We start from the raw sequence: 19,691 nt of genomic DNA, 5'->3' as shown, positions 1-19,691 counted from the left end.
TTCCAAATTTGTCTCTTCCTCTCCAACTGAGCATGATTCCCATTACCATACCACCACTGCCCAGTGTATTCAGGACCAATCTAACTCACTCCTCCCTGAAAACTCCAGAGCCAATTCATTTGCTGGACTATAGTCTAGCCCTCTTCCAATCCATTTCTTCATATGGCTATCAGAGTGAGTATTTTAAGAAATATATCTAATTCTTTAAAACTTTTCAATGATTTGCCATTTATCTTATATTAAAGACCAAATTCCTTTAGAGGAGTTCATAACTTATCTCTCCAGTCACACACAAGGGAGTTCTCCCCTTGTTCTAGACACTCTAGCCAGATTCTTCATTCCTCTAAGGCTTTAGAGTACATTATAATATCAGTTAAGGCAAGTTCTCCATCATCCCATTTTTGTTTTTGCTTTTCCAAATTTATCTTAGCTATTCCAAACTGAATGTATTCTATATGGATGTATCCTTAATTCTGTGTGTATGTATATACACACATATACAGTATAAATATATACATACAGTATACACACAGGCACATACATTTTTTTTTGTCAACAGTATGTTCTTCTAGGTAAGTGTTAGAATTACATTTCCAATTTACATCTACCACTTATTCTCAAAATAACAAAAAATTTTAAGACTGACCACAGCCAAACATATGCTAATTTTGTAATAACTTATATTTTTACAGCGCTTAGTCTTCCCATCCAAGAACATGTTGAGTCTCTTAATTTATCTTAGCCTTTGGTTATTTCCCTTGACAAAATTTCATACTTCTTCAGATAGATTCTATAGACTTCTGGTTATGAGTATTCCCAACTTTTTTTTTGGGGTGGGGACATTGCTATGGTAATTGTTATTTCATTTTATTATTGAATAATATGCTGAGTATCTGGTCACCTTCCTGAACTTTCGTTAGTGTAAAAATTTCTGAGTTAGTGGTCTCTTGGATATTCTGAATACACAATATTTTCTACAAATTATAACTTTGCCTCCTCTTTTTCAATATCCATACCTGATTTCATTTTCTTATCTAACTGCTACAACTAAGGCTTCCAAATTAAGTTTAAAAAATAATGGACATCTTGTCTTGTTCCCAATTTTACTGTTAAACAGGGTATTGACTGCAGGTTTCCAATAAACATTGTCCTTCATGTTAAGAATGTATCATTCTGGCTGGGCACGATGGGTCAAGCCTGTAATCCCAGCACTTTAGAAGGACAAGGTGGGCAGATCGCCTAAAGTCAGGAGTTTGAGACCAGCCTGGCCAACATGGCAAAACCCCGTCTCTACTAAAAATACAAAAAATCAGCCGGGCATGGTGGCACATGCCTGTAATCCCAGTTACTCAGGAGGCTGAGGCAGGAGAATCACTTGAACTCGGGAGGCGGAGGTTGCAGTGAGCCAAGATCACACCATTGCATTCCAGCCTGGGTTACAAGAGTGAAACTCCGTCTTAAAAAAACAAAAAAGGAATGTATCATTCTATTCTTAAAGAAGTTTGTGGGTATTATGTGTGTATGTGGTGACTGAGTATAAAATGGGTATGGAAGGGAGGCATAGGGAGAGATTTGTTAAAGGATACAAAATTACAGCTACATAGGAGGAATAAGTCAGGAATACGTTACAGCTAGATAGGAGGAATGACTATAGTAGGATGAGTATAGTTAACAATAATGTGTTACACGGTTTCAAATAGCTAAAAGGAGGATATTGAAGGTTCCTAACACAAAGAAATGATAAATGTTTCAGATGATGGATATGCTAATTACCATGATCTGATCACTATACATTATAAGTACAACACTACGTACCCTACAAATAGGTACAATTATTTGTTAATTTAAAAAATAAAAAAATTAAGAAGATATGGGCATAAAATGTCATTAAATGTGACTGTAGTGCTTGTCACATATATTTTCTTATTTGATCAAATGATATAAATGTATTAATAGATCATGAATTATTATAGTGGCGCAATGGTTAAGAGCACTGTCTCTGGAGAGAGACTGCCTGGGTGACTTAAACCCTTCTATTCCTTAAGCTTGAAACATTATTAGACATGCTAGGCTTTTGTAAAGATCAAGTAGTATGTAAGAAGTGCAGCCAGGTATGTTGGCTCATGCCTGTAATTCAAGCACTTTCAAAGGCTGAGACGGGAGGACTTCTTGTGCCCAGGAGTTTGAGACCAGCCTGGGCAATATAGTGAGACCCTATAACTACAAAAAGTAAAAAAGTTAGCTGGATGTGGTGGCACATGCCTGTAGTCCCAGCTACTCTGGCGGGGGGGCGGTTAGGGGGACCTCAGGTTGTAGGATTACTTGAGCCTGGGAGGTCAAGGCTGCAGTGAGCCGTGAACCTACCCATGAACTCCAGCCTGGGTGACAGAGCGAGATCCTGTCTCAACAAAATAAAAAACAAAAAGTAAAACAAAAATAAAGAAGTGCAGAGGACAGTGGCTGGTGTATAAGTGTTACATCAGAATTTGCTATTACCATTTTTAAAACATTGCTCCATTCCAATCATTGTGTATTAATCTTTTAACATATGATAAAATATAATTTACTCATAACTTATTTAAAGAACTAGGTTTGTTTAAATTACAATAGCATGATGAAAATATCTCTGATGAAACTAATTGTTAGGTGTTGATACTTGGGCTAGGTTAGCATCATAAAATGACATGAGGGGCATTCTTTGCTTTTCATTGCTCTGGAGCAGAATATATAGCATGATCATAATCTGTTTCTTAAAATTTTTCAAGAACTCAAACAAAATCATGACTGCTCTTGGAGATTGCTCTTTGAAGGTTTTTTTAAAATTTATTTCCCAGTAACTGGCCTATTAAAATCTTCTTAGTTATATGGTTATTTTTGGTGAGTTATTTCTTTCATCTAGATTTCTTAATTTGTAGCATTCAAGTACACAGTATTCTTAATACACAGTATTCTTAATACCTTCTAAGTCTATCATTATGTCCTCTTTTTACTTCTAACATGCATTCTCTCACCAGTTTTCTGACTTAGACTTGTCCAAGATTTGCTTATTACACTGACGTACTTCTAGAACTAGTTGAAAACATTCTACTGTGTTTATGTTTTCTTTTATCTGTTATACTTGATTTCTTCTGCTTTCCCTGCTTTTTTCCTATCATTCAGCATCTGTCTGTCTGTCTGTCTGTCTGTCTCCCTATTTTTCTGATGAGACGGGGTCTCATTCTGTCACCCAGGCTGGAGTGCAGTGGCATGAACATGGCTCACGGCATCCTCAAACTCCTAGGCCCAAGTGATCCTTCCACCTCAGCCTCCCAAGTACCTGGGACTACAGGCACACACCACCATATCCGGCTAATTTTAAAAAATTAGCTATATTGCCCAGACTGGTCTCAAACTCTTGGGCTCAAGTGATCCTCCTGTCTTGGACTCCCAAAGTGCTAGGACTACAGGCATGAGCCACCATGCCCAGCTTCCTTCAGCTTTTATAAGAAATTATTTTCCTGCTAAATTTCTAAAATTGACTGTTTAGACTCTTTGTCCTCAAATTTCCATATGCTGTAATTTGATACAAAAAGGTGGTGTATTAACAGATCAATCCTAATTTCACAATGAGATAAAATCAGATATCTATGTATCCCGATGTATTACACAGGAAGTATATAATACCACCTATCAAGCATTCTTGCCACTTGACAGAAATTCAAGGTTGAAAGAAACATGTTAAAGACAACAAAAGGATATATTCAGCAAAATCCAGAAGGTAGAAAATTTCTTAAGACAAACAAATTATAAGAAAAACGAAATAAGGGTAAATCTGTAGATTAAAACAAACTGAAGGCTGATCATGGTGGCTCACACCTGTAATCCCAGCACTGTGGGAGACCAAGGTGGGCGGATCACCTGAGGTCAGGAGTTTCAGACCAGCCTAACCAACATGGTGAAACCTCATCTCTACTAAAAATACAAATAATAGCCAGGCGTGGTAGTGTGTGCCTGTAATCCCAGCTACTCAGGAGGCTGAGGCAGGAGAATTGTTTGAACCCAGGAGGTGGAGGTTGTAGTCCGGCCTAGGCAACAGAGTGAGACCCTGTCTTAAAAAAAACAAAAACAAAAACAAACTTAAGAGACATATCATTCAAATGTAAAGTATGGCTCTTCCTTAGATTCTAACACAAAATTAAATTAACCACAGGGCGCACTGGCTCATGCCTGTAACCCCAGCACTTTGCGGGGCCGAAGCAGGTAGATCACCTGAGGCCAGGAGTTTAAGACCAGCCTGGCCAACATAGTGAAACCCCATCTCTACAAATACACAAAAATTAGCTGGGCATGATGGCAGGTGCCTGTAATCCCAGCTACTTGGGAGACTGAGGCAGGAGATTGCTTGAACCTGGGAGGCAGAGGTTGCAGTGAGCCGAGATTGTGCCACTGCACTCCAGCCTGGGCGACGCGAGACTCCATCTCTAAATAAATAAATAAATAAAAGAAAATGGGGATTCTATAAAATTGAGATAGTAAATCTATTTTATAGGTGTGTTAAATGAGTTAATACTATAGCACTTCCATAATAATAACTGCTAACTGCTACTGAGTATTTTATATGTGTCTAGCACCATGAGAAATGCTTTATACATATCACACAATATATATTTCACATAGTGAAAAGGTTTTTCATATGTCCAAAGTACAAATGAAGCTGATTTACATAAGAAATGGTCCAATTATTTTCTGTAAATGAAACTTACTTTTGCTTTAAAACTGTTCTTAGAGCATCTTTCTGTCCCATTGTATACCGAGAAATGAAGATGTCATTTGCTGCAAAATCAAGACACAAAAATATATATTAAATTCCTGAATATTTATTAAACTTTAATAAGCTACTAAAAAAATCTTTTTTAACTAAAAGAATGTTTAGGAACTCAGCCATAGCATTCCACGATCGAAAAGGACAAGGAACAAATTAAGTGATTAAGTAATAATATAATCCTCATAATCCCAAACCCACAGCCAACATCATACTGAACGGGCAAAAGTTGAACACATTCCCCCTAAGAACTAGAACAAGACAAGGATGCCCACTCTTACCACTCTTTTCAATACAGTAGTGGAAGTCCCAGCCAGAGCAATCAGACAGAGAAAGAAAGAAAAGGCATCCAAAAAGTAAAAGGAAGTCCAATTACCTCTGTTCACTGATGACATGGTCCTATACCTAGAAAACTCTAAAGATTCCTACAAAATGCCCCTAGATCTGATAAATGACTTAAGTAAAGTTTCAGCATACAAAATCAACGTACAAAAATCAGTAGCGTTTCTATACACTAATAACATTCAAGCTGAGAATGAAATCAAGAACTCAATGCCATTTACAATAGCGGCACACAAAAAATAAAATTCCTAGCAATACATTTAATCAAGAAGGTGAAAGATCTCTACAAGGAGAACTATAAAACACTGATGAAAAAATCACAGATGACACAAATAAGTGGAAAACATTCCATGCTCATGAATTAGAAAAATCAATATCGTTAAAATGACCATACTGCCCAAAGCCATCTACAGATTCAATGCAATTCCTATTCAATTACCAACATCATTTTTCACAGAATTAGAAAAAACTATTTTAAAATTCATATGGGGCCAGACACAGTGGCTCAAGCCTGTAATCCCAACACTTTAGGAGGCTGAGGTAGGCAGATCACTTGAGGTCAGGAGTTTGAGACCAGTCTGGTCAAGATGGTGAAACCGTGTCTCTACAAAAAAAAAAATAGAAAAATTAGCTGGGTGTGGTGGTGTGCACCTGTAATCCCAGCTACTCAGGAGGCTGAGGCAGGAGAATTGCTTGAACCCGGGAGCTGGAGGTTGCAGTGAGCTGAGATCACGCCACTGCGCCCCAGCCTGGACAACAGAGGGAGACTCCGTCTCAAAAAAAAAAATTTATAAACATATCTAATACTAAACCTCTGCAATAAGTTGGTAATAACAAGATAACCTTCACCATTGCAAACCTTATTCTGGATTTTATAGCTTCTAGTAATAGCTTAATTTGGGAAGAAAAACTAATTTAAAATGAAAATAATAAAAACTATAAGACTACGTAATAAATGTTTAAAAATAAATTCTACCCTTAAGAAGAAAATTCTGACACATACTACAACATGGATGAACCTTTAAAACATTATGCTAAGTGAAATAAGCCAGTCACAAAAGGTCAAATACTATATGATTCTACTTATATAACGTACCTAGGGTAGTCAAAATTCATAGAGACAAAAAGTAGGATGCCCAGGGCTGAGGGGATGAAAAATGAGCAGTTAGTGTTTAATGGGTAGAGTTGGGAGAGATGACAAAGCTCTGGATATGAAAGGTGATGATGATTGTACAACAATGTGAATGTCCTTACTGTCACAGAACTGTACATTTTAAAGTGGTAAACTTTATGTTATGTATATGTTGTCACAATTTAAAAAAATCAATATTATTCTTTTACCTTTTTGTTTGTTGTTCTCTTCTATTTTATCCAAAGGCAACACTTGCACTGCAACGTCTTTAGAAAAATCCTTTGGGATATGAAAGGAAGAAATAGGCTAAATAAACTTCATGATTTATTATTTATCAAGAACCATTTACTAGCTATGTGACTACTGTGTTCTGGGAGGGCAGGACTGTGTATTTCATATTCTTCATTTCCATCATCACGCAATGCTGATGTACCTTAAAGCTACTCAAAGATTTGTTGAATGGGTGAGTAATACACTATCAGACAAGTGAATGAATGAGTAAATGAACCAGCAAGCAAATGTAGCACTGAGATTCAGACTCAAACCAGTTTGCCACTTGTAGCAGAGCAAGTCATTTAACATCTCAGTTGCTTCAGTGAAATGTGAAAATCTGACTCACTGTGAGTCAAATGGAGTAGATAAGGATGGCACAACATCACGAAGATCACCCATTTATTCTCAATTATACAATAACAGTGTATCCATACATTTGAGAAGTTTAGATAACATTAAATAAGGCCTGCTTAAAAAAAAAAAAAGACAAAACAACAAAAAACACTCCAAAGTCTAGGCATTTACTTAGGGATCAAGTACAGCAAATAATTATACATTTTATTGTGAGCTTTTGACAAAATTGTCATATAGTCTCAATTGAATTATTAGTTTGCCAGCTTCAATTTTCAAAATAGCATATTGTGAAACTCTCATTATACAGACTTTTTAAACTGACAATACATAGGTCAACACTATGATTAGCCGTGAAAGTCTGATTAGATCTCATAACCAAAACATTGTATTTATCAAATACTTTCGGCATTATAAAGTTAAGATGATAATTTCATGTTATTCTTAAAGAACCTCCCTTCTAAGAAAACCAAAACCATTCTCACAAGTGTTAGAATGACATGCAAGCACACCTCACATTAAAGAAAAATTGTACTGTTAGTTGTTCCTTTTCTTTTACCTAAGAACATGTTAAGTCTCTGGGCAAGAACACCTTTTCCCTGAATAGTAAGAGAGTTTCTTTTCAGTTATCCTATCTCTTTCAGCGGCCATTATCTTACTAATAGGTATTTTTGATTCTAGGGAAGGCCTTTTGTTTAATGTCTCAAACACCATTCAAAGTCACAATTGTAGTATATAAAACATTTGTTTTGGTAAGTGATATTTAAATACAAACAAGGCATGCTGCTAATCAAACATAATTTAAGAATGCATTATTTGACAATACTGAAAATTTTAACGTGAGCATAATTAAGAATCCTTTTGCTTACACTTTCTGACACCATGGGATTTTCTAATAGAGGCTGGTAACAATTTCTAGCAGAAGTTAAGTCTGATGAACCTAACAAAACAAAGGAATAGACTTTAGTGATTTTAAAATCAGATCCTTAGCTTTAGAAACTGTATAAGCATGATTCAAGATCTATAAACTCCATATAATGCAGAAGTTGGAAAGACAATTTGCATGCAAAAAAAGTTAAGAAAATGTATTTAAACATATCTGAATGAAAGTTTTTACAGTTGATATTTGGGAAAATAAGGTTCGGTACTGACAATAAAGTGAGATTAAGCATGAAACAATTTAAAATATAACCATACACTATTGGATGTGGACAAACTATGGGTAGAAATATGTATACGATGTAAAGGTCTAATTTAACAGCAGGACTATTTGAGTGTCACCGCTGTATCCCCCAAAGAACAGCATTATAAAAGCGTTTTGTTGTTTTTGCTCACATATTCATTAATTTAATCCTCACAATTAGCAGCGAAGTGGGTAAAGCATATGTTATCCTTATTTTCACTGAGCTCTAGACAGATTAAGTGAATTGGAATATAGAAGCCATCAATTGGCAGAAGTCCTGCTTTTCCCACTATGAAAAGAAAGTAGTGAATCAGGTAAAAAGCACTACTTTGGGGGAAAACTATAAAAAACACTACGTGGGGGAAAATAAAGTACATTATACAAGTTAAGTGTATCCACCATAAATATAAAAAAAAACAATATGCAAAAGTCAATGCAAAAAAAAAAAAAAAAAGCACAACAGGGGACGTTAAAGTTTCATTCATTCCATCTATTCAAACATTTTATAGGCTTCCTGGCCATTTTCCCGGGAAACTGGGTCAGTTTTCAAACATCTGTACAAACTAGACTTATATCTTACGTTTGGGAATTTAAACAAATAAGGACTAAAGATTTACTAAACTGAAACTGGTTGAAAAACTACTTGGAATCACATACCACGTGATGTTCCATTCAAACTAGTCCCCGTTCCAACAGGAAGACGTTTATTTGCAGACAATGCCGGAGGAACACAGGGCAACTCATCTTTCAGCAAAACCAAATGATCTCCATGATTTTGAGAAACTACCTCACGAAGTCTCTTCACTGGCATCTTAATCTTTTTTTTCTTCTCCAAGCTGACCTCAGAGCCTTTCATATTGTTGGTCACAAAACAAGTCCCACACTTAAGGACGGAAAAACTTTCTCTGTGTCCTTAAGACTTCAGAACAAAATTTTCACCTCTTTGCAATAACTGTTTTTAAAATGTCGAACATCCACAAAGCTGAAAATCTAAATTCTGATACTGAATCCAGGATTAGAGCTGACTATAAAGTCATATTTACCCATTAATCCCACTCAGTCTATTAATACACCACGCCAAAATGTGAAAGTGGGGATGACAAGAGAATGGCCACAGGAGCAACAATAACCATAACAGTGCACTCCCCAACCCCAGAGCTGGTAGGGCAAAACCAAACACATGTAGTGGCGGGCTTAAAATTTGTTAAGAAGAGGCAGTCAAGCAAATAAAACCGAAATGCTATTTTAAAAATAATGACCCACATAAGAAGCGTAATAGCTTTCTTCAGCCACAGAGTCTTACACACCCCTCCAGATGCAATCGTCGGAAACATAAATTCACCCCTACGTATCTCCAGAACGCCCGAGACCCGCACCGTCACGGGTGTAATCTGACAACAGCGTCAGTTGCCCGCAGGTCAACACCCACTTCCCTTCAAACCCGCCCTTGAGACACAACACGCATGCGCGCCAAGAAACTCACCCAAAACGTCCAACCAGAAAGCTAAGCGCTCTCTGGTGCTCTTCCATTCCTCTCCGGGTGGAAACAAACTCCGGACATAACGGGGGTTTATTTATTTATTTAATTTATTTTAAGGTAGCACACTGCCGCACAAGACCGCTCTACAGTCTCATCCAAGACTTGAAGAGCTCCCGACTTGTAATACTACTTGTGTTTACCAGGGACTGTTTACACTGCTTCGCTTCCGAAGACCGTTAGGGACGTGGGATTAGGTAAATTAGGCTTCCAAGAACTTTTGACAGATTCGGGTCATTATTGGAGAGGAAATCGGGAATAGAAAGCGTTGTCTAAGCAGAAAATAACCGAAGTTAATCCTTAGGAGATTTTAGAATTCGCTGATGGTACCTGCTTTTTCTTCTAGATTTCCTCGCGTTATAACGAATCGGCGTCTAAGGGTTTAAGTGTCACTTGACATTACTGCTCCCACGTGTTCTTTCCCATCTGGCGGCCGCGGCTCCTGTCCTGACCCTGACCCTCCCTCCCGAGGCTCAGCCGTCCCCCAACAACCCCCAGCCTTGTACTGATGTCGGATGCGAGAGCCTGTGCTTAAGTATGGTGTCTGTTCTCTGCCGTGAGAATCCGGGGTTCCCGGACGGGGGGTGGCAGGCTACGCTCCAGGAAAGTGGCGGGGTCTCCCGAGGAGGCCGCCGCACGTACCTGGGGCAGTGGGGGGTGCGAAGCGGGACAGCGCTTCGCCGGGTCGGGTGCAGACCTTCCTGGAGATGGTGTCACCTGGGCGAGGGTAGGAACTTTAGGCCCTGAGCCACCCCCAACCCGGATCTGGGGAGTCGGGGTCCTGTTTTGGGACACTGAATTAGACTATAAGGTATTTACGATGTGACCTTGAGCTGCCCGGGGGAAGATCCTCCTTTAAATGAAAATCGTCTTTAGACATAATACCAGGTCTAACACCCCTTCCCTGATCTGCTCATTTCCCAGGATGCGCTACTTAGAGCTTTCCCTTTACGCCTTACTGGAGGCTTTAGAATAATCAAAGCAGAAAATGTAATCCGATCTAAAAGCTAAATAACTAATTTTATTTCTTTTACATCTCGGCAGTCTACCTTCATAGAAGTCTAGACTTAAAATGGACTTTAAAGTCTGAGCGCGGTGGCTCACGCCTGTGATCCCAGCACTTTGGGAGGCCAAGGCGGGCGGATCACGAGTTCAGGAGTTCGAGACCAGCCTGGCCAGCAAGGTGAAACCCCGCCTCTACTGAAAATACAAAAAATTAACTGGGCATGGTGGCGCGCGCCTGTAGTCCCAGCTACTCAGCAGGCTGAGGCAAGAGAATTGCTTGAACCCGGCAGGTGGAGGTTGCAGTGAGCTGAGATCGCGCTATTGTGCTCCAGACTGAGTGACAGATCAAGACTCTGTCTTAAAAAAAAAAAAAAGACTTTAAGGGCTCAGCGTTAAAGACCCTTTTAATTATTATTTTTTTGTAACTTGCTGAGTTTCTCTAATGAGTTTTGTGTTGTTTTTTGAGACAAAGTCTCACTCTGTGGCACAGGCTGGAGTGCAGTGGCGCAATCTTGGCTCACTGCAACCTCCGCCTCCCAGGTTCAAGCGATTCTTCTGCCTCAGGCCTCCTGAGTAGCTGGATTACAGGCGCCCGCCACCACGCCCAGCTAATTTTTTTTTGTATTTTTATTAGAGACGGGGTTTCACCATGTTGGCCAGGTTGGTCTCGAACTCCTGACTTGATTCACCCGCCTCGGCCTCCCAAAGTGCTAGTATTACAGGCGTGAGCCACCGCACGTGGCCATTATTTTTTATTTTAGTTACATTTTCTCTTCGTAATTGGGCTCATAGGTGGTACTTGTTTGTTCACAATTTATTGTATATTATGAGTGTACTGAAAGAACTACAATGTCAGAGTTGCCAGAGACCTTGGAGATAGTTTAACTCTTACCTTCTAGGTGAAACTTATGTGAAAGAAACAGTGACCTAAGATCTGAGTGTAGGCACTCTGAATTATTAAAATGACAACTTAATTTGGATCTTACAGCTCTTTGTCATTACTCTTTAGTTCCTTTCTCTTTTTTTTTTTTTTTTTTTTTCCAGAGACAGGGCCTTGCTCTGTCATGATCATAGCTCCCTGCAGCCTTCAACTCCTGAGCTCAGGCAATCCTCCTGTCTCAGCCTCCTGAGTAGCTAGGACTACAAGCACTTGCCACCACGCTGGCTAATTTTTTACTTTTTTGTAGAAACTAGGTCTCGCCTTATTGCCCAGGCTTATTTTCTTTTTTCTTTCTTTCTTTCTTTTTTATTTTTTGAGATGGATCTTTACTCTGTCACAAAGGCTGGAGTACAGTGGCACGGTCTCAGCTCACTGCAACTTCTGCCTCCCGGGTTCAAGTGATTCTTCTGCCTCAGCCTCCCAAATAGCTGGGATTACAGGCACCCGCCACTCTGCCCAGATAATTTTTGTGTTTTTAGTAAAGATGGGGTTTCACCATGTTGGCCAGGCTGGTCTGGAACTCCTGACCGCACGTGATCTGCCCACCTCAGCCTCCCAAGCTGCTGGGATTATGGGCGTGAACCATCATGCCTGGCCTTATTTTCTCACTCTAAATCAGCCCTCTCAACCCCTTTTCTTTATGACTGACACTTTTGAAAAGACCAGCCAGGTTGTCTTACAAATTGTTCCATGTTGTAGATTTTCCTAATTATTCCCTCATGATTAGAGCCATATCAAACTTTGGCCAGAATACCACATAGGTGATGCTGTCTTACTGCATCCCACCAAGAAACACCTAATGTTGGCACCCATGTTTGTGATGCTAGGTTTTATGACTTAGCTTATACGTTTTTTCTTTGAGACAGGGTCTCTTTCTGTCACCCAGGCAAGAGAGCAGTGGCGTGATGATGGCTCACTGCAGCCTCAAGCTCCTGGGCTCAAGTGATCCTCCTGCCTCAGCCTCCTGAGTAGCTGGGACTACAGGCGCACACCACCATGCCGGCTCATTTTTGTATTTTTTGTAGAGAGGGGGTTTTGCCATGTTGCCCAGGCTGATGTAGAACTTTTGGGCTCAAGCTATCCACCCACCTCAGCCTCCCAAAATGCTGGGATTGAGCCACTGCACCTGGTCAGTCACTTAGCTTATAACATATATTTGGCTATTTGGAAAATATTTTTAGATAGATGATATGTGTCATAATAGCTTAATAGACATTTTATAGGTCTTAAATAGGTCATTTTATAGGTGCAATGGGGAAAATACTGGATTTTGAAGTCCAAAGACCTTAGTTAGGCTCCAGCTGTCCAGTTACTATCTGTATAAGTGACCTCATGTAAGTTTCTTAAGATTTCTGAACCATCCCTCCCAGAATTAGTAGGAAAATCATAAGGGAAGTGTAATGTATACTTATACCTGGATAAATAAGGATAGCATGACATTAAGTATTTTTTTTAATAGTAACACATATGCCAAAGAATTGTAACCTCAGAATAGAGGAAACTAATTTCACTTACTAAAAAGGAAGAAACTTTAAAAAAATAAATGATTAGCCAATAGAAGTTTACATTTCATTGAAAAGACTATTAGAACTTGAAGGGGACTTAGTAATCATATTACCTCATTTTTCAGGTAAGAATCAGGCCTTATTGGAGACATTCAAGCAAGGGTTGGACAACTACTTTTCCAGAACAGAAAGGAAACTCATGCATCAGAAAAGGTTAGAGCGTGATGACTGATAAGATTTCCCTTTATTCTTAAGTTCCCTGGTTCTAGGATATATTTTGTTTGCCACAAGAATAACAGCATCATTGTAATCATTCCCAAGATCTAAGCCAGTGATTCTTGAATTTGCTTATTTCTTCTCTCCCTCTCCAGGTTTCAGGGATATAATCAGAAGGTAACCCCTGATGGGTCTTTGCCACAGTAACATAAATTTGCTGTAATATATGGAAACTAGGATCAAATAAAAGAACAACCACATTACTGCTACCTGTTCTCACCATCAGATGGTTTATGTGGCTGGTGGAATTTGTTAGTCTAAGCTTACTATTAAATAACTGCGAAGTGAATAGTGAAAGATTTAGAAGACCTCAAATTAGCAAGTAACTCTGAAAATCATTGATTTACTCAGTCATCTCCAGTATTTTCTCTGAACCAGTTGCCTACAATTATGTATACCATAATATTTTTTTTTTTTTTTTTTGAGACAAAGTCTCGCTCTGTCACCCAGGCTGGAATGCAGTGGCGCAATCTCAGCTCACTGCAGCCTCTGCCTCCCAGGTTCAAGCAGTTCTGCCTCAGCCTCCCAAGTAGCTGCGATTATAGGCATGTGCCACCATGCCCGGCTAATTTTTGTATTTTCAGTAGAGACGGGGTTTCACCATGTTGGCCAGGCTGGTCTCAAACTCCTGACCTCAAATGATCCGCCCACCTTGGCCTCCCAATGTGCTGGGATTACAGGTGTGAGCCAATGTGCCTGGCCTATACCATAATCTTGATAGATACTGGTGACTACCGAGGATAGCTTTAGAGATTTAAGCAGACTTAAGAAAACTTCTGATTGTTAGCTCTTGAGTTCAACTGTTAGGTCTGGAAAAAAAAAATACCAAATTGGTCTGGGCGCAGTAGCTCACGCCTGTAATCCCAGCACTTTGGGAGGCTGAGGTGGGTGGATTACCTGAGGTCGGGAGTTCAAGACCAACCTGGCCAACATGGTGAAACCCCATCTATACTAAACAAAAATTAGCCAGGTGTGGTAGTGCATGCCTGTAATCCCAGCTACTCAGGAGGCTGAGGCACAAAATCACTTGAACCCAGGAGGCGGAAGATGTAGTGAGCTGAAATTGCGCCACTGTACTCCAGCCTGGGTCTCAGAGTGAGACTCTGTCTCAAAAATAAATAAATAAATAAATCTCAAAAATAAGTAAATAAATAAATAAAATACACAATTGAGTGATTCTAAAGAAAATAAATCATAGTGTTAACATAGTGGTCTGTGAATGGTAGAACTATTTATCTTTTGTTTTTCAAATTCTCAATAAATATATTACTTTTATAGTATGACAAACTTTATTTCATTGAAAAGAGGAAACATACACTGTTTAAGTAATGTATATTAATACATTAATGAATAAAGAAGATTCATACCAACAGCACTTGGGGCATTCCTCATATATGTCTTTTCAGATTTTTTAGTAACAACCATCATTTATCACCATGAGATATATAATACGGACAAGATGTGTGTAGAGGCAGCACAGGGTACCAGTATGAAACTTAGAGAACATTTAAAGATTTCATACTTCCGACTGGGCACAGTGGCTCATGCCTGTAATCCCAGCACTTTGGGAGGCCGAGGCAGGAGGATCACCTGAGGTCGGGAGTTTAAGACCAGCCTCACCAACGTGGAGAAACCCCCGTCTCTACTAAAAATAGAAAATTAGCTGGGCGTGGTGGTGCATGCCTGTAATCCCAACTGCTCGGGAGGCTTAGGCAGGAGAATCGCTTGAACCTGGGAGGCAGAGATTGCAGTGAGCTGAGATTGTGCCATTGCACTCCAGCCTGGGCAACAAGAGCGAAAACTCCGTCTCAAAAAAAAAAAAAAGATTTCATACTTTCTGTCTCTCTGACCTCTGGTTGATAAGTCAATAAATAAGAATTTTAACCCAAAGAAATACAAGGATGGAATTAAAAAAAAAAAAAAGAACAACAGATTTTGGCATTATAATAAGGAAATCAGCTCTGTGTTATTTTTTGATGTGAACTGTAGAAAGTCCAGTTTGCTGGGTGTCCTCCTGAGGTGCAGTGAGTGTACTGTCCTAATTCAACAATTCAAAAGGCTCAGGTCTAGTAGATGACCTTTTGAACTTTCAGCTAGGAGCCTATTGGTAAACAAAGTTCCTTAATGCATATTTTATTACCCTTGTATTTTTTTTCAAGTTCTCACAAAACAGTGATTTCATTTAATACTTCTTTAGAAGTTGTTTTACCAGTTCTTAGATCTTTTCAGACTGTTTTCTGTGTGGGAATCCAGAAGAACTCTAGCTTGGAATGCTTGCTAATAGTATCTACCACGCTGCATGTTGTTCTTTGGCAGGTACCAGAAAGTTATACAATAACATTTTTTTCTTTATTATTAAACTTTTTATTTTGAGGTTAGTGTGGATTGAAATACACTTCCAACAATTAATACAAAGGTCCCCTGTGTACTTTACCCAGTTTTCCACAATGGTAACATCTTACAAAACTGGAGTACAATGTCACTCACATCCAGGATACTAATATTGATACAATCAAGATACAGAATATTTCTATTACAAAGGTCTTGTGTTGCCTTCTTATAGCAACACCTACTTTCTTCCTACTCCTTCCCTCATCCATTCCTTAACCCTTGGCAACCATATGTTCTTCATTTCTGCAATTCTGTTATTTCAAGAATGTTGTATAAGTGGAATTATACAGTATTTAACTTTTTAGGATTGGCTTTTTTCCTCAGCAGAATTTTCCAGGCTTTTGCAAGTATCAATACCTCATCCTTTTTATTGCTGAATAGTATTACAGGTTATAGATGTACCAATTTGTTTAACCATTCACCCACTGAAGAACATTTGGGTTTTCAGTTTTTGATTATTAAGAATAGAGTTTCTACAAACATTCACATATAGGATTTCCTGTGAACACAAGTTTTCATTTCCCTAGGACAGATGCCCAGGAATGCAATTGCAGGGTTATATGGGAGATGAATGTATAACTTCTTTAGAAACTGCCAAACTCTTTACATTCCCAACAGGAATATGTAAGTGATTCAGTTTTTCCATGTCCTCACTAGCATTTGGTATTGCCACTGTTTTTGTTTTTTGTTTTGTTTTGTTTTTATGTTAGCCATTCTGATAGGTATATAGCTTGTTTTTTTTGTTTTTTTTTTTTTTTGAGATGGATTTTCGCTCTCGTCACCCAGGTTGGAGTGCAGTGGCGTGATCCCGGCTCACTGCAACCTCCACCTCCTGGGTTCAAGCAATTCTCTTGCCTCAGCCTCCCGAGTAGCTGGGACCACAGGCATGCACCACCATGCCCGGCTAACTTTTGTATTTTTAGTAGAGATGGGGTTTCACCACGTTGGCCAGGCTAGTCTCGAACTCCTGACCTCAGGTGATCTGCCCGCCTCAGCCTCCGAAAGTGCTGGGATTACAGGCGTCAGCCACCGCGCCCAGCAGCTTGTTTTGGTTTTAATTTGCATTTCCCTAATGGCTAATGATGTTGAACATCTTTTCAGGTACTTATTAGCCATATGTATTTCCTTTTTGCTGAAATACCTTCTTATGGCTCTTGCTTGTTTTCTAATTGGATTGTTTGTCTTTTTACTGCTGGGGTTTGAGAGTTCTTTATATCTTCTGCTTATTAGTTCTTTGTCAGTTATGTAGTTTGCAAATATTTCCTCCTGGTCTGTAGCTTTTCATCCTCTCAATGTTCTTTCATAAAGCAAAAGTTTTTAATTTTTTAATTTCATTTTTAATTTTCATGTAGTCTAATTTATTAATTTTTCCTCTTATAGTGTTTTTGATGTCAAATATAAGAACTCTTTGCCTAGCCCTAAAGCCAGATTTTCTAATATTTTTCTAAAAGTTTTAGTAGTTGGCCAATCATGGTGGCTTACGCCTGTAATCCCAGCCCTGTGGGAGGTGGAGATGGGAGGGCTGCTTAAGCCCAGGAGTTGAGACAGCCTGGGCAACATGGTGAGACCCTGTGTTTATTAAAAATAAATAAAAGTTTTAGTAGTTTTATATTTTACATTAAATTCCTGATCCTTTTTTTAGAGAGAGGGTCTGTCACCCAGGCTGGAGTGCAGTGGCACAATCTTGGCTCACTGCAGCCTCCGCCTCCTGGGCTCAATCCATCCTCCTACCTCAGCCTCTCGAGTAGCTGGGACTACAGGTATGTGCCACCATGCCCAGCTAAAATTTTGTGTGTGTGTGTATTTTTGGTAAAGACGGGGTTTGTCATGTTACCCAGGCTGGTCTCAAATTCCTGGCCTCAAGCCATCTGCCAACCTTGGCCTCCCAAAGTGCTAGAATTCCAGGCATAAGCCACCATGCCTGGCCCCCCAATCCATTTTGAGTTAATTTTTGTATTAGGTGAGAAACTTAGTTCTCACGTCTTTTTTTCCCAAAAATCAGTTGGGCAGGAGTGTACGTGTGTGTGTGTGTGTGTGTGTGTGTGTGTGTGTGTGTGTGTGTTTGAGACGGGGTCTCACTCTATTTTCCAGACTGGAGCGCAGTGGCGCAACCATGGCTTACTGCAGCCTCTACCTCCCAGGCTCAAATGATTCTCCTGCCTCAGACTCCCAGGTAACTGGGACTACAGGCATGTGACACCATGCCCAGCTAATTTTCTTAATTATTTGTACAGACAAGGTCTCGCTGTGTTGCCCAGGTTGTTCTTGAACTCCTGGGCTCAAGCAATTCTCCCTTCTTGGCCTCCCAAAGTGCTGGGATTACAGGTGTGAGCCACCTCACCTGGCCAGTTGGGTTTTTCGGTGTTAATCTGTTATTAGATTCTTTGTTATGTTCCACTGACTATTTGTCTGTCCCTCCACCAGTGGCACACAGCATTGATTATTGTAGGCTTTTTATGTCTTGAAATCAGGTAGACCAATTCCTCTCACTTTATTCTTCATTTTTCAAATTTGTTTTAGCCATTCTGGTCCCTTTGCTTTTTATATAAATTTTATATAAATTTCCATATAAATTTGTGTATATTTATAAGAAATCTTGTTAGGACCTTGATAGAAATTGCAATAAGCCTGTATATCAGCCTTAAGAAAATTGGCATTCTTACTATATTGAGTCTTCTGATCTCTGAACACACAGTATGTCTCTCTGTGTGTTTAGGTCTTTGCCTTCTTTTGTCAGCATTTGGTAGTTTTCCACATACAAGTCCGTACATGTTTTGTTAGATTTGCCCCTAAATCTTTTTTTTTCTTTGAGTAATTGTAAATGATATTGTATTTTTACTTTCAGTATACATGTGTTCATTGATGGTATATAGAAATACAATTGATTTTTTAAATATGCTTATTGTGTATACTGGACACTGCTGAACTTAATTAATTCTAGGAGTTTATTTGTAGATTCTTTCGATTTTGCATGTTCATAATTATATTACATGCAAACAGGAACAGTTTTGTTTTTTCTTTTACAGTCTTTATGTCTGTTTCCTTTTCTTGCTTCACTGCACTGGTTAGAACTTTCAGCAGTATGTTAGATAACAGTGGTGAGAGTGGACATCTGTCCTTGCTCACAATCTTATGGGAAAGTATTATCTTTCGCCATTAAGTATAGTGTAGGCTGTAGATTTTTTTGTACATGCTGTTTATCAAATTGATCTTCCTTTTTTTCTGAGATATTTTGCTATGAATGGGTATTGCATTTTTTCAGATACTTTTTCTGCATCAATGTTTATGATCATTTGGTTTTTCTTCTTCAGTCTATTAATATGTGGACTTAAACGGACTAATTTTCAAATATTAAACCAGTCTTGCATCCCTGGAATAAACCCTACTTGGTCAAGTTGTATAATTCTTTTTATATATTGCTGAATTATATTTGCTAATATTAATAGTAATAGACTTTTTTATATCTTTCATGAGGGATATTTTTATGGTTTTCTTTTTTGTACTGTCTTTGCCTGGTTTTAATATCAGGATAATACTAACTTCATAAAGAAGTTGTCAGGTTTATGTATGTAGAGTTGTTTGTAATATTCCTGTATCCTTTTGATGTCTGCAAAACCTGTAGTAATGTACACCCTGTTTCATTCCTGATGTATAATTTGTGTCTTCTCACTTGCTAGTAGGTTTGTCAGTTTTATTACTCTTTTCAAAGAACTAGCTCTTTCTTTTTTTCTCTTTTCATTTAAATTGATTTCTGCTCTTTATTTCCTTCATTGGGTTCATTTTGCTCTTCTTTTTTAGGTGCTTGAGGTAGGAGGAGCTTGGATTACTGATTTAAGACCTACCTTCCTTCCTTCCTTCCTTCCTTCCTCCCTCCCTTCCCTCCTTCCCTAAGTCCCTCCCTCCCTCCCACGCTCCTTTCCCTCCCTCCCACGCTCCTTTCCCTCTCTCCCTCCCC

At 38.9% G+C, this 19,691-nt stretch overlaps 2 protein-coding genes across 17 annotated transcripts in view; one reads left to right on the top strand and one right to left on the bottom strand.

Moving 5' to 3' along the window:
• KIAA0586 (KIAA0586 ortholog) overlaps nt 1-9,540 on the bottom strand; it is a 119,292-nt gene extending 109,752 nt beyond the window's left edge. For 8 of the 13 annotated variants that reach the window (XM_014347567.4, XM_008957006.5, XM_008957007.5 and 5 more), the window contains exons 1-4: nt 8,740-9,540; nt 7,769-7,839; nt 6,485-6,554; nt 4,743-4,812 (exon numbers count right to left, since the gene is read on the bottom strand). In XM_014347567.4, the coding sequence (XP_014203053.2) occupies nt 4,743-4,812; nt 6,485-6,554; nt 7,769-7,839; nt 8,740-8,938 (410 nt within the window). In that variant the 5' untranslated portion in view covers nt 8,939-9,540. The remainder of the gene's footprint in view (nt 1-4,742; nt 4,813-6,484; nt 6,555-7,768; nt 7,840-8,739) is intronic. The other 5 variants (XM_063596075.1, XM_063596072.1, XM_063596074.1 and 2 more) reach the window with 5 other exon arrangements.
• A 135-nt stretch (nt 9,541-9,675) lies between these two features.
• The window catches only part of TIMM9 (translocase of inner mitochondrial membrane 9), an 18,941-nt gene continuing 8,925 nt past the window's right edge, over nt 9,676-19,691 (top strand). Inside the window, exons 1-3 of one of the 4 annotated variants that reach the window (XM_003831657.6) lie at nt 9,676-9,816; nt 9,966-10,154; nt 13,195-13,282. The gene's annotated coding sequence lies outside the window, so the exon portion shown is untranslated. The remainder of the gene's footprint in view (nt 9,817-9,965; nt 10,155-13,194; nt 13,283-19,691) is intronic. The other 3 variants (XM_055097642.1, XM_008957010.4, XM_055097643.1) reach the window with 3 other exon arrangements.

Source organism: Pan paniscus, chromosome 15 (assembly GCF_029289425.2).
Source record: "Pan paniscus chromosome 15, NHGRI_mPanPan1-v2.0_pri, whole genome shotgun sequence".
In the NCBI taxonomy this organism is placed as follows: domain Eukaryota; kingdom Metazoa; phylum Chordata; class Mammalia; order Primates; family Hominidae; genus Pan; species Pan paniscus.
This window is presented reverse-complemented; position numbering and strand designations above follow the sequence as displayed.